General features: G+C 37.6%; 1 protein-coding gene across 2 annotated transcripts in view; it reads left to right on the forward strand.

The window, feature by feature from the left end:
* Nucleotides 1-16,271, forward strand: part of LOC111862209 (titin) — a gene marked incomplete at its 3' end in the record, with an annotated part of 157,350 nt that overhangs the window by 82,641 nt on the left and 58,438 nt on the right. For both annotated transcript variants that reach the window (XM_033750585.1, XM_033750584.1), the window contains 7 exon segments: nucleotides 179-336; nucleotides 3,779-3,931; nucleotides 5,176-5,339; nucleotides 6,285-6,515; nucleotides 8,125-8,269; nucleotides 10,076-10,148; nucleotides 12,402-12,732. In XM_033750585.1, coding sequence (XP_033606476.1) covers nucleotides 179-336; nucleotides 3,779-3,931; nucleotides 5,176-5,339; nucleotides 6,285-6,515; nucleotides 8,125-8,269; nucleotides 10,076-10,148; nucleotides 12,402-12,732 — 1,255 coding nt within the window.

Here is a 16,271-nt window from a genome sequence, read left to right on the forward strand (position 1 = left end):
GTGAAACTAGTGGCTTAGAGGAAGTAAGACTACATATTCTAACATTCTTATCAGGCTAAGATTCAGTATTGTCCTTCCTGAAACTGAAGTTTTGATGAGGCATCAGTGATAATATATATTTTCCAATTGACAATGCAGTCACATATATGTAGTTATGAATGGCTGGTTTCAATTGTAGGCTTGGTGGAAGACCAGGTGATGTCTCACCCCCAATCTTCGAACAAATTTTCCGAAATGCTCGCTTTGCCCAGGGCGGCAATGCTCTCTTTGAGGGCAGAGTCCGGGGGAAGCCTAAACCAGTTGTTTCATGGACCAGAAAAGGAGCTCCCTTGATAGGTGAGATAAGGAAATTTTATGATATTGAGTAATTTACTTTTAAGTAATTGTGTAATTTTTAATTGTTGTAGAAGACAAAAATGTACACCTTTAGTACTTTGAAATTCAATCCTGTATTATATGTAATAAATTGTGCTCACATATTTCTGTCTTGAAATCTTCCTTCAGTTACTTTCCTTATCTAATGAACGCGAAGGTTTATTGAATTGAATTGAATTGAATTTATTTACATTCTATAAATCCTAAGCAGGTTAGTACCTTTGGATACAGAACAAGTCAAAAGGTTACGTACATAAGTACAGGCAATTTTAGCTTAAAAATTAATATAACTTAATTTTACATCATTCTCTATTTACATTGAAGTATTCATCTAAAGAGTAGAAGGAATGAGCATGCAGATAATTCTTTAACTCTGATTTAAACTTTTTAGTATCATTGCCCAAGTTTTTAATACTTTGTGGCAGATTGTTGAACACTTTTATGCCAGTAAAGTAGACTCCTTTTTGATATACTGATAAAGTTGATGAGGGTAGGTGGAAGTTATATTTTTGACTAGTATTCATGTTATAGACATCAGAATTTAATTTGAATTTATCTTTGTTGTAAACAACAAATAAGAGAAGCGATAATATGTATTGCGATTGAAGAGGTAGAATTTTTAATTTCTTAAATAATTCTCTACATGAATCTCTACTTCTACATCCTGTAATGATTCTAATTATATTCTTTTGTATTTTAAAAATTATTACACTATGTGAAGAGTTCCCCCAAAATATTAATCCATAGTTCATAATAGAATGAAAGTAGGCATGGTAAACCATCTTCAGTGTTTCCTGTGACATAAAAGGCTTAATTGATCTCATCGCATAGCAAGCTGCATTTAATTTAGGTATAATTTGTTCAATATGTATTTTCCAAGACAGTGTACTGTCTACATGTATTCCAAGGAATTTTGTATCAAGTACTTTACAGATTAATTTGTTGGCATAACTGATGTCAAGATCAATTTGGTGGTTGTTTTTAGTTGTGAATGATATGTATACGAAGGTAAGTCAATAAGTAGGTTACAAATGGTTATAGAACTTAAACAAATAAGAGTACTGATTTGAAAAATGCTTCTATTTCTCAACATAATCTCCCTGTACATTGAGGCACTTGTCCCATCGTTTCACAAGCCCCTGAAATCCAGCAGCATAAAATGCTTTTGGCTGCTGTCGGAACCATGTGGTGACTTTCCTTTTTACAGCTTAATCGTCGGGAAAATGTTCAGCTGAAAGATGATGTTTAAAAGGGCCAAACAAATGGAAGTCGCCTGGAGCAAGGTCGGGGCTGTACGGAGAATGCTCGAGGACTTCCCACTTAAAATTTCGCAGCGTCTCATTTGTCTTGTTGGCAGTATGGGGACGCATGTTGTCTTGCAAGAGCAACACGCCTTTGGTGAGGAGTCCTGGTCGCTTCCGTTGAATGGCCTTACGAATTTTCCTGACGATGTTACAGTAGGAGTCGGCATTTACGGTTTGTCCTTGAGGCTGGAATGTGGTGAGCAGTATGCCTTCGTGATCCCAGTCACAGCCTGGTTCTGACAGCAGCCCAAAGAATTTTATGCAGCTGGTTTTCAGGGGCTTCTGAAACGATGGGACAAGTGCCTCAATGTACAAGGAGATTATGTTGAGAAATAAAAGCATTCTTCAAATCAGTACTCTTATTTGTTTAAGTTCTGTATCCATTTGTAACTTACATATTGACTTACCTACGTACTTGAACCAGTTTTCATGTATGCCTTTTAATCTGAAGTGAAAATCACAAGATTTGCATAGGATATATGCATTACCTTCACGAATGTCTCATATTCATATATTTCTTGATACCTGTCAAACTATTTCATATAAAGAAATGTGCAAATGAAGAAATTGTGTGCACCATAAATATATTTGCTTTGTTAAAGGCATTTCATTGGAGAGATTTTCCAGTCTACTTAGCCTTTATCACAGTATATCTGAGTATGTATTTGGATCATATGAAGTTAAATCCTTGTTGTCCAGTTTGGACAAAATTACGTATTATTCATACATTTTAGTGACATACTCAGTAATGAATTTAATGAAAACATAAGCATGTTGAGTAAGGCTGCACCATAGTTCAAGCAGTTAGTTACTGGCTTCCCACTGCGGCGGCCCGAGTTCGATCCTGTGTCTGGTCAAGTGGGATTTGTGGTGGACAAATTGGTGCTAGGGCGGATTTTCTCCAAGTACTTTAGTTTACCCTGTCGATCTTCATTCCACCAAATTCTCCATCATCACAATCACCCGGGACAGGCTACAATAGGCCAATCAGTGGCCGCTGTGCCAAGTGGACCTAGTTGGACTCCACCTCCACTAAGTGAATTTTAAGCATGTGGAGTTATATACACAGATAAAAATGGCAAGGCTAGCTGACACTTATGCATAGTTGGAAAATTTACCTAGAAATTTTGAAGTTAAACTATTACTAAATATTATTAAAAATGATTAGATGTGGCAGAATGTTAATACAAATGGGAGCATTTGAAGTGGTTTACCATATGGGTTGTGACAGTGTAAATACAGGCGTACGTCCTTTGTAAAGTGATCTGCTAAATTATGGCACTCTTTAGTCTGGTAGGCGGCTATTACTGCTTTGGAAAAACATTCTGCTTCTATCTTCATGGAGATGGAGGCAGAATGTTCCTCTGAAACACCGGTAAGCACCAACCATACTACAAGATTTTTTTACCCTGGAGAACATGATATGAATCTTCACTCCCTTTGAAAACCTCAAATCTTACATAGGTTTACGTACTACCTCACAAAATGTATTATGGGAGTAATGTTCTGGATCCTGACATATTATTCGGCTTCTGTAGAATGTAGTGAGAATTGTATGTTTTCCATTATTTAATTTAATATACAGTGTTTTTTGTGTGTGTGTGTGTGGGAACACGTGCGCTTGTGCGTGTTCACGTGCAGTACGTGCACATGTGTATAATGTAAATACTGGATGAGTTTTTTTAAGGATAATGAGGTGGGACTAAGTCCCTTGTACTGCGGCCAGATTCTGGCCTATTGTACCAGCCCCAGATGATAGGTGAGGGTGAGTGTGGAGCAATTGGTGGAATAAAGATTGGCAGGGAAACTGGAGTACTCGGAGAAAACCTGTCCCAGCTCCACTTTGTCCACCACAAATCCCACTTGACCAGACCCGGAATCGAACCCGAGTCATCGCAGTGGGAAGCCAGCGACTAACCACTTGAGCTATGGCGCATACTGGATGAGTTTATTGAGCTACCATTGCTGCTGTCTCCTAACTTTATGAATATTCTGCATATATTCATAAAGATTACATTTGAAAATTTGTGGCATGTAAGTTTTATGATTAAGAACCATCATTTATATGTCTGCTGATAAAATTAATTTTATCTGTTTAGAATCTAACAAATACAAGATGAAGTATGAGGAGGGGACTGGAAATGTGTCTTTACTCATCAATCACATAGGGCCAGGAGATGAAGGAGAGTACACGTGCACTGCCAGAAACCAGTATGGTGAAGCCATCTGTTCTGTATATATTCAGCCCGAAGGTAGGCAGTGATAACAAATTTCAATGATTAAGATTTGTATGCAAAGTAAAACATGCCAATAATGGAATATCAGGGAAGATATTCTTTTTTAGGCGTTGTTTACAAGGAACAGATAGTGCCTTATGTGGAAGTGTTGTTCTATGTGGCTGTGACCCGATGCTAGTATTTAAGCTATTGACAGAATTTTTTAAAATTTTGCGGGGGAAACTATCACTAAAAATTGTCAGACAGTTTTGATTTTCAGCCATAATGACACATAATAAAGCCCACCTTGCTGAAAGCCATAATTCAGTTGAATGTGAGACATCTTTGTATAATGTTAATGGACCATTTTGATTTTTAGTTACGTTGACTTATAAAAGGACGATTTACATATGGCCATAAATGCGTGTATTGCATAAACCAGGCATGTCCAACTTCAGACGGGTGGTGATCGACTTTTTAGTGTCAAAACTTCCAGTGATCTACCACCCCCTCCTATCGTCGTACTTCGCTTTAAGCAAAAATATTGGTAAAAATAACATGACACATGATGTTTGTTGTAAAAGCAACATACATTGAAAGTACAGACTACTTTAACACGTATTTTCTCTTCAAAATCTGAATATAATCATATTATATTACAAATGAATTTACATGCTTTTCATGTATACTTTCCTTATAGGCCTATGAGATGGACCAAAAATCGTCCTGCGATTGACTGGTCGATCGTGATCGGCATGTTGGACATACCTGGCATAAACCATTCCATATATATTTTGTTGAAAGTTTGTGTGAGATACTTCCACAGATATTTATAAAAAATTTCCAATTTTCATTTATATCATAAACTGTTAATCAAATTTTAGTGGAGCTTGATATGAGAGATTTTTGCTTAACATTAGCCGGCCATTTTGAGTTTTAGCCATACTGATCACGTAAAAATCCTACTTTTCCTATGGCTGCAAATGGACATGCATTTTTGTAACACCCTGCAAGTAGGCACATCAGGTAAAATTAAACTTTCTGAGGTTTGTTGTTGAGAGTTCAGTTTATGATAAACTGATGTAATCACAGCCTCTGAAATACATTTGATATTGCAGGCAGAAAATGTCAAATGCAGTTACAAATACAGGCGATAAGGATATTGTGAACAGTTGTATGTTTTTTGTGTATAATTGCAGTTTATAATACAGATGTTACAGTTATCTGTTTTTTTGTTCATAGTTTCAGTTTACAATACAAATTTTATGTTTGCTCTACAGGGGCAGGACAGTTGGTGCAACAAGGAGGCTACCAGAAGGAATATGAGCAAATCTACGAAACTTCAGAACAGAGAATTTCAGGAACACAAACACAGTCTAGTTTCCAGTCTTTCCAGCAAACTACAGGGAAGACTTCCTATACCAATGGACATATTGTGGAGGAAGTAAGTATTTGATGGAGCAAGAACATTTTTTACCTAAAATTACTTACCTGCTCCCTATATTTTGTTGGGAATGCTGGTTTATGTAGCTGTCATTATCTGTACTTGTAACATTTAATGGAAAGATGGCAGATGAATGATGAATAGGAAAGGTAGAAGGAAGTTGTCATGGTCTAACTGAGTTACTCTCTGAGCAGTTGCCTGGGGGACTGAGGAGAACCATAAAAACCTAAGTCAGATTAGTGTATGACCTTGCTAAGGTTTGAACTGAATATTGCCTGATATGAGTCTAGAGCTCTGCCAGTGTGCATTGTTTCCTTCATTAATGTTACCCTGAATCTATATATAATTCTTTGCAATGCCACTTAACTGCATAGAATGCTGATAATAGAAGACCCATTAATGTAAATTCCCTTTAATCACTGCTTCAATATAGCAGCATCTGTCAGCTGCTGTTCCTGTATTCTGCACTTGTCAGATGTTAGAGAAAAGTGGGGGTACAACTGGACAGTATCACGGATATTTGTGGATTTCAAGAAATTACTCAAGAGAATAATTATTGGATAGTAGTTTTATCAAATTGGTATACAAATGAAGCTAGTAGTTAGTTAAAATTTGTACTGAATCGTGATAGAAGGTTAGAATTAGGAGTATGTTTATTAACCGATAAAGCACAAATAAATGAAACTAATTGGTTACAATGTGTAGAAATAATGAAAGATTATAGATTGCTGAAGTGTATCCTGGACTATAAATCAGTAGGGAGAAAAGGCATAGAGGCATAGGAAAACCTAGGTAGTGATGGAAAGACAGTTGAGCTGGGATGGGCCTAAAGGTCTGTGCTTTGATGATGATGACGACTTTTTTTGTTCTTATGCTGGTTGAAGTAATTTATTCTTTCCATTAAACACATAAAATACCCAGCAGTATTGCTTTATTCCATTTCAGGACTTCAAGGTGGACACATTCGAATACCGCTTGCTGCGAGAGGTCGAATTCCGTGAATCACTAACACGCCGATACGCTGGTGAGACTGATGCACAGATTGTGACAACTGTTGATCGCTCACTAGGACCTGTTGTACCTCCTCAGATTGCACAAAAACCTAGAAATTCCAAACTAGCAGAAGGTTCTGATGCCGTATTTCAGGCAAAGGTTTCAGCAAATCCTAGACCAAGGGTAAGTATGCTTTTAAGGGAATTGAGTATGTACTTTTCTTGATGTTAAACTTGTTGCAGGAGCAATTATGAAAATTATATAACAGAGAATTACTATGCAGTTGGAATGGTACATTATCCCTTGTACTTTATTTTATACCTGATATGTGGTATTTCATAAAAAGTTTATTGTTTTTTCACAAAGAGTTGTTAGCCCCCAACCCCCCAACTGTAGGACCACCCTTTGTCAGCTGTCCACAACTGCTTATTCAGTATTTTAGCAGCTGCCCCCCATATCTGAAAGCTGTCTCCTCCACCTGCAACTTGAGGACACACCATGCTATGCATGTGTTTGATAAATTCCATAAAGAGAAAATGAAAATTTTTAGTAGATATGGAAGACATTTTGAAACCAACAATTGGGAATTAGTGTTAACACAAAATTACTATTGACAATGGATTTAGAGTAGTGAACTTCACCATATCCAAAAATCTGACTGTCAGAAGTACAAAGGTCTCTTATAGTAACGTTCATATATTTACTTGAACATCTCCTAATGGAAAAACAATCAAACTGAGTATATTTTGATAGATAGGAGGGATTCAGGGCAGCAGTTTGTGATACTGACCGCTAGCTGATGGTGGCTTATGTTAGGGAGAGACTGGCTGGGGTAAACAAACCAGGCACAGATTTTGTATGGAGTGGTTCAGTCTGAAGAAATTAAATGAGGTAGAATGTAAAGAACAGTATTGGGTTCAAATCTCAGATAAGTTTGGAGCTTTGGAAATCTTAGATGCTGAGGCAGATACTAATAGAGCTTGGGAAACAGAGAATATCAAAATTTTAGCCAAAGAGGCTCTAGGTTATTATGAATGAAGAAGCATAAGTCATTGTTTGACAAAGGATGCTCAGAATTATTAGATCAAAGGAAATGAGCTCAATTGCAGTGACTGCAGGATCCTAGCAAAATAAAGTGGGATAATCTGAACAATATAAGACGTGAAGCCAGCTCGTATTTCAGGAATAAAAAGCAGGAATATCTGAAAGACAAAATTATTGATCTTGCAATGAACAGTCAGAACAAGAACACAAGAGACGTGTATAGAGGAATAAGTGAATTTAAGAGGGGTTACTTGTACTCTCTGCCAAGTGTAATTAAAATGATCAAATTAACGTTGATAAAATGGGCAGGGTATGTAGCATAAATGGAAGAGAGGAGGAATGCATATGGGATATTGGTGGGAAAGTCAGAAGGAAAGAGACCACTAGAAAGACCAAGATGTGCGTGGGTGGCTAATATTAAAACGGATCTTAGAGAGATAGGATATGACGGTATGGATGAGATTGATCTGGCTGAGGATAGAGACTAGTGGAGGTCTCTTCTGAACATGGTAATGAACCTTCGCGTTCCATAAAATGTTGGGAAGCTCTTGAGTAGCTACATAAGTGTCAACTTCTCAGGAAGGTCTCAGCCCTATGAAGTTAGTTAGTTAGATGTGTGATTTTAAAAGAAATTGAAATCAAAATGACTTTGTTGTAAGAGGTTAAAATCAGAATTAGACCCTTATATGAAATTTTTTGTTTCTTAGTTGAAAGTTTGGACTTGGAATATTTTTCAATTCGTTTTCAGTTAACATGGTTTAAAAATGGTCAGCGGATCGTGCAGTCACAGAAGTACCGGACAAGCTTCTCAAATCAACAGGCCACTCTCAATATTGTGAATGCTCACGCAGAAGATTCTGGCCACTACACATTACTAGCAGAGAACCCACAAGGTCAGTTTTTCTTATTGAGTATTGTAAGTTCTATACTTCATGCTGGCCAACATTAAATACGATTGAGAACTTTCACTGATCATCCTTATTACATGGTAGCATCAGGAGGTTGTGGGATTTAACGCAGATACACTGTGGCAGGTAAGCTGGATGTACACATAAGACAATGCACATGCAATTTTTGATTTGCTGTTAGACTGAGGCTCATGGTAAGTGTTATGGGAGAGCACAATGTGTGAAAAGTTTTTGAATCAGAAAGTGGTTTGCCTCGAGCAGGGGATGAACGACAGATTTTGCCACTGATTGTTAAAAATGGTGACAAACATCGCAGTTGCTTCAGTTAATGTATGACGAACAAGTGATGTTCCATTGAGTGGTATCGTAAGCTCAAGGACTACCTTGAATCATTGTAAAATGATCCACAACACTGCTGAATGTTAACAACTCAGACAGCTGCAAGGGGGGATATACATTCTGATTATCATGAGATCATAGAGCTGATTACAGAAGAAGTTGGAATTCAAAGTGGTAGTTGCCACACAACATACCAGGAATGCTGAAGTAGAATGAAGTGACAGATAGGTGAGGATCAGTTATGGAATCTTCAGTGCAGCAAATAATGATCTGCATGTCGTCTGGAAGTTTGTGATCGGTATCTTCTGTTTTCTTGTGGCCCTGAAAGTAAATGACAATTGACCATATGGAGCCATGAAGTCCCAGTGTGGCAGCTTAGAAATGAAGGTGGTGTGAGGAGTCTTTATGGCTGGCAGAGTGCAGTGCACCATGAGTTTTCTTCTGAGGGTGATGCGGTCATCATTCATCTACAAGAGGCATGCACCTGAAACATCCTGAAATGTAGCCACGCAAAGAGTGGACAATGTTTCAAAAATATCTCAGCATGTAGGCTGCTGTGTACGTGCACATATGCACATGCCTGGGCTGTAACTCACCGAACATGTTACTGAGCTGCTTCTTAACCAACCTGCTCTTCCCAGTATTACATGGTGCAATTTTTACATCATTCTGCCACTTGCAGATCACAGTGGAGGTCCAAGTGGCTTTAAAGACTGTAGTTTACATATACATGGTTGCTTCCATAAATGATCTGAACAACTGAATTAACAGTGGCAGAAGTAAGGATATGCTATGAGACAGAGTTTTGAAGGCAGCTGTATGTAAGGGCTTCCTGTTGCTGCTGGCAGAGTATGGCTGCAGTCCAAAAAAATTTTAAACCACCATTATATTAAGGTATCTGTACTGAAGTAGTTCCTAGGGTAAAGTTATGGAATGATGGTGAGTAGCATGGCTGTGCCATATTTAAGTTTGAAGTATTTGATTTTATAGGAAAAAATTGAAAACTTGAACAAATCCCCAGTTCTTCCTCTTTCAGTGGGAACACTGTATTGGATTTGAACTATGTTCATGGCAAGAGTTTCTTTTTTCAAAGAAATTTATCATCGTATCACATATTTTACCACGTGTCTTCTTATAACCTCGTGCAGTCCATCCAGTCACTTCTCTGAATTTCTTGTACTTCTAGGCTTGCTTGCAGTAGTGTGTTCAGGTATTATCTTGTTTTCTACTCTTCTTTCATATTGTTTCAAATTAGTTCTATAATTTTGTGTAAATTTGATGATTAGTGATTTTTAGTTGTTCAAACATTTGTTCATCTTGTTCATGATCTAATTTTGTGTAATCTGTAATTCTTGTAAATATCATTTTCAGTGCCTGTATTCTTTTTTCCCCTAATTGTTTAAGCCCTAGTTCCATATATCAGTATAATTTTTTTTTTATTTTAAATTTTAGGTTGTGTTGTTTCATCAGCATATTTGGCCATTGAACCATCTGCAGTCCAAGATGGCTTCTATGATAGCCAAAGGTAAGCAAAGCAAACTAAAGTTCAGCCTTGAATTTATGATAAATTAGTTGCATGTTTACGCTGTTATTTTTATGTTGGTATTATATTGTCGCGTATCGGGCGTATATCGCGACAAATAAATTCTCGATGTATTCGATGTAGCGAATTTTATTTCACATTCGCACTTACAATCACCCAAATTACAATCTGGCAATTACTGCTATCTGCAGTATCACAATTAGTACACTCCAAATGCCACAATACAACTGACTAGTTGCTGGCTAACTCGGCGGTAGCTCCAGGACTCACTGACTGACTCAGTACAACTCGACTCGGCGACTGTTACAGTACAACTCAGTACAACTGAACTGTGAATAGCCTTCGCTGCTCCCTATGTAGCCTCGATCGGACAGTACGGCCACGTAATAGGCACCCTTTTTGCCTGGCGCTGTGTTGCTATGTAACGCTAGCGGAGGTAACCGCTGTTACTATCGTAACGTCGCCGCTGTTGGCTCGCGTTGCCTAGCGACCGCGATATCCCTCGGTGACGTCACCGCGGAGGGGAGTGGCGGGGCGGGAACTAGCCTATTACCGTAAGAACGCGAGCGTTACGTTACCGCCACGTACCGCTGGGGAGGTGGGGGTCAACATGTCACAATATATTGAATTTAATGGCATCCAGAAAAATGAACATTGTAAGTTAATTGGAACTGTTTTTATTATAAAGGGTACTTACCTTCTGGGATGTGACATCATGTAGTGGGGTGGACGTTTGTTTATGTCTTTCTAAAATGTCAGTACTACTTACTTATGTCTGTCTGAAACATCAGTGAATTTCTACTAGACTACATAGAATCACATCCAGAAGATAAAACTCTTCATAGTCTCCCATGTGAGAAACTCATATCTCACATACCTATTGAACTCTAGGTCTGGTGAGAGAATTGCTGTAAATAGTTGAGTGAGTTAACAAGATTTGAATTATTATCTTTAACCTGTCAATTTAGGAATTATAATAACTAACATGTATTGGATTTCTGTATTGTCGTATCATCTCAAGTCCATTATTCCCAAATCCTGTCTCACACTTCAGTATTTGCTGTAGTAAAGGGTTAATTTGGCATCATCTTTCTATTCATATGGCTACCTGCTTTAAGAGTTAAGACAACAATTGTGCAGAAAAAGAAGTGTAATGAGAAAAAGTATTAATTTTGTATTTACCAATTCAACACGAAGACTTCTAAGTATTGATTTCCTTGTAGAATAGTAAAGTAAATTCCTGATGTGATATTCAAATTATTAACCTTTAACATCCCAAGTGCCCTGATTGGGCCAGTGATGAGTATGGTCATCATGGCCAAAGTACGACAGTTTGGCCAGTCGGGCATTTAAACTCCGCTAGCGGAAGCACGGGCACACGCCACTAGTAGAAGCACATGCACAGTCCTAAATATTTATTTTTAAATGTAGTAATTACCAGACAGACTTCAGTAAAACCCTAATAGAGGAATTAAAATGATACCTAAGTGAACAACAACAAAAAAGAGTATACGTATGAGTTATAAACAAACTCATCCACAAGCCAGTACTTTTACTGCAAATTCTGCAGATTAATGTGTTAAAAATATATAGTAAAATTCGATGTACATACCATTTTTGTTGTTATCTGCTTGATAATTTCATTCATCTGTCCTTTAGTCAAAACATTAAAAAATCTGAAGAGTTTAACAAACCTGTGAAACTTGCCAGCAGAAGACCAAATGATCTTATCGTTTCCATCTGTTTTATGACACTATGGACTGCTAAAATATGTCAAATGTTACAAGTAAGACTGATTTTATAATGCAGAACAACTCTGTGAAGAACTGGTAAATCATTTTTACAGTACGCATCGGAATTAAAAGAAAAAAATTGAAAATAAAATATAACTCTTTGTATAAAATTTTGCAAATCTTATTTTGTAAAATGCGACACTATGTTCTTTGCTGATACAAACAAAGTTAATTCCATCCATTTATCATAAAAATTGTGTTAGATACAGTATTTTTAAACACAATGTTTAAAATTGTTTAAGCAGCCTAACAAGAATGGACATTTAAACACAGAGTAGCAACGAACATTTAAACACGCACCAGCAGTGAGCATTTAAATAAACTCCAGCTAGCTCAAGCTTACCACCATTTCAAAAGTGTGGCGTTTAAAGGTTAACAAAATTCTTCATCCAGTGATTAATGATTTGATCATTTCAAGAGCTGGCACATCCTTATGTTACAGGGTATCTACTCTGAAATCATCTCAAGTTGAAAGCACGACTGTAGTAGATTCTTCAGATGGCAAAACTCTGGCACCAAACTTCGTGCGTGTGTGTGCTGACCGTGAGGCTTCAGAAGGCAAGATGACTCGTTTTGATTGTCGTGTGACTGGACGTCCATATCCTGAAGTTCATTGGTTTATCAATGGTCGTCAGGTATCAGATGATGCCACCCACAAGATTCTTGTCAATGAATCTGGCAACCACGCTCTGATGATTACAAATGTGAGCCGCACTGATGCTGGAATCGTTTCCTGCATCGCACGTAACAAGTCAGGAGAGACTTCTTTCCAGGTAATGTTTCTGGGTATATTTGTCTATCATTAGCCGTATTTGAAGATCAGCCCTTTGAAGCACAGTGGATACTACATTAACTGCCTACATTAAGGAACATTGTATTTTGCCTACACAGGGTATTTATGGGTTTTGTACGAATTTGAAAATGAGCAACAGTTTTTTCCCTAAACTACATGGATTGGCAGGTCTTTGTAATTTAAGCATAGTGTATTTTCTGTGATCTAAGAACTGAATTCTTAAATATTATTTAAGTTAAATTTGTGCTTCAAAGATTTAAGAAATGCATGGTCTTGTAACACTGGTTCTTTAGTTGAAATAAACCAAAAACTTAAGAGGAAAATATTTTGAATTTAGAGATGAAAACGCACAACAAATTCTCACAGGTGAATGAATTGAATCATTTAAACATGGACTGTGTGTCCAGTCAAATTTGATTGCTTTTCCTTCCATCACTAGGAGCAAATTAAAGTGTTCAAAATCGTTTGCAAACAGAATCTAAGGATTAATGGAATGAGAGAGGATCTGGTTGGATTTTTATATGTAGATTCTTATTCATGCACATACCAAACCTCAAAAACATATTTTTTTATAAAAACTGCTGTAATTTAGCATTATAGAAAAACTGTGTTGTAATACATCTTTATAGAGATATGTGAGGTGCTGTTTGAAAATATGTGTGTGAAACTTGGATTTAATTTTTGGTATTAGTCCATCAAACCATACTGTATGGGAAATGTTATGATAGTTGCAACAGAGCTGTGTAAGCTAAGATGTTAAAAATAGAATTAGAATGCACTTGGGACATTTCAGTATAGTTACTACATATGATAGGATGTTGAATATATAGAATCAGTAAAGAAAATCACAGTTTCCTTTTAATTGCAGTAGAAAATGATAGATACATTTAATGAATGAATATTATTTTCTTGTTGGAAAAATATTTTTCTTTCTAGTAATTTTAATATTCAGTTTTCTTATTTGATCATCCACATAATTAAGCATGATCCAGTGAACATAATTTATTAACTTGAACCCAATAGCTCTGATTTGTGATACTCAGTGCCCGGATTTTGATGACTTAAAATATTTTAAATATGACCGAAAAAAATCCAGAAAAATGACCTATAAAATGACCGAAGAATCCAGAAAAATCATCTAAAAGTTAATTTGAAGCTAAATGTTTTAATACGATTTCTTCTACTGCTTTGGAACGCTTATCAATGTACATATATGGTATATATTCCAGTATTTAAGTGCCACCTCATTCAGAGTTGCAATAGATGACAGTCAGCATGCGGCGATTCTCGAAGGTGAGTGATCGCCTATTGTCTGACTTGTCTTGTACTTGGTGAAACTCCTTTCCACTTCTGCAGACACAGTGGGAGCATACTTGAAGTGTACCAAATCACTAGCAGTAAGTTCTTCTTCAGTACTGAAAGTGCTGAAGGACTCTCCTGACAGAATTTGAGAAATGCTGCATAATGTTTCATAACCTGAGTTTTTATCTAGAACATGTTTCATTTTTCTTGACACCATTTTACCAGTGTCCCCTGACAGTTTCTCCAAATCACTGACTATTTGTTTCACGAGAGCGAGCGAATCTTCTAGTGTTGCATTTGATTCCTTCCATCAAGGAACTGAAATTTGCCTTTATGAAGGACAGCTGTCCTTCCATTTCCTTGCAAGAAAACTGTTCCTGAGCAGCTTAAATTGCCCTGCATCCTGCGTCTTCATTGAGTCTACAATGTTTTTCACTACCTGAAAATGATCGCAATAGCAAATTGTAGCATCAGTCCTTGTTCTCCACCTTGTTATGGTGGGTTCCGGGGGCAGTGGAACCCCAGGAGCCAAAGACTTAAACTGTATTTTACGAGCTGGAGCCTTGACAAAAATCTTCATCCACGACATGAGAGCATCCACTTGAGGAAATCTTGATCTCACTTCCTCCATCACTCTTTGCAGTGCATGTGCTAGACAAGTAACGTGCACAAATTTTGTATAAAACAACTTTATTGACTTGCCTGCTTTTAAAATATATGGGGCCGCATCGGTCACAAAAATCAAAACAACGTTGTGTCATATACCCTCTGGCCACAGCAGAAACAGCGACCTGTGAAAGATTTTACAAATTGTGGAATGATTAGCTGATTCTAGCACCTCACTAATAAGCAGAAACACTTCACCTGGTCCATCAATTTCCAAGGTTCCAGTGATGACGTTTGCCACGTAGCGAGCCTCTGTATCGCAGATCTCGTCAATAGAAACGAAAATCTTCTTCCAATGCACTTTATTCATAATCATTTCCAGGATTTTATTGTAGCACTGGGAAAGGTAGTGGATTCATCCAGGAGAGAATGACCACAAATCACTTCCAGAAAATTTTTCAGTTTTTCATTGTTCAGAGCCCAAAACAGAATATTTGTGGACACCAGAGCATCACACAGATCTGTGAAAAAAATCTGATGATTTATTTCTGCCTTCTAGTGAACGCTGTTGGTGTAATATTTGCACAGATTTCTTTTTGTTCAAAATTTTCACTGCTAGTATATGCTTGTTGTGGCCGATATGTTGTTGTACCATAAAACATTTTTCTGCCCCTAATTTTGTGTTGCACAGCTTACAGTATAAAATTTTACTGTCAGTTGAAAATATATCATCTCCAAATTTAGCCACAATCTACTTTGAAGAACATGATTTAGATGGCTTTGCTTTAGGCATCGCGATAAACTGAATCACTCTGGTGCAACACAGAACTGAACTTTTCACACTGAGAACTTTTGTCAACTGTATCTTTGTCTGTATGGTCAAGGGCGAGAAACTGAAGACAGACGGAGTTTTATTGATCAACAATATGTCATAAGAAGCGAAGAATTCCTACTACAAATATTTGTAACTGAACAAATTCCTTTGCACAGAATTTGGAAAGGGCTGCAGTGTGAGTGACCTCTGTCATGCTCTGCTGCCAGCTTAAAATGTTGTATGATATGTACTGTAACGTGTTTTGCGTTACTGAAGACGCCGTAGAGATGGTTAATTGGTTTATTTAACAATCTACAACTAACGGCTACAATTACTTATCACAGTTGCGGGGTTTCACACTTTATAACCCTAATCGCATTAATCTGTTAACACTGTTGCGGGGTTTCACGATTTCTAACCCTATGCGCAAATCAGTTCACTCTGTCTTCAGTAGTATACACGTTGACAGTAGGGGAGCTAGGTATCACTGTATCACACGCTCCCAATTACACAATCGCACACACGTCCGGTTCTTCTTTCCGTGACGGCTGCTATACTCCAACTTGTAGTCGGCTGGCTGTTACTTTATAACTCGGAATGTCTTCGGCGGTAGCCACACTGGAACTCGAACTGATCGATACGCACTGTGCATCCACTTATATAGCTGCAGTGCTTGCCTGTGGCGTAATGAGTGCCACGTCACAGTAGGACGTTGATTACGGTTACGTTAGCGTTGCGCGTTACGTCACCGCGTGACGTCACCGCGGAGGGGAGTGGCGGGGAGCGCTACGTTACCG

Source organism: Cryptotermes secundus, unplaced genomic scaffold (genome assembly GCF_002891405.2).
Source record: "Cryptotermes secundus unplaced genomic scaffold, Csec_1.0 scaffold1304, whole genome shotgun sequence".
In the NCBI taxonomy this organism is placed as follows: Eukaryota; Metazoa; Arthropoda; class Insecta; order Blattodea; family Kalotermitidae; genus Cryptotermes; species Cryptotermes secundus.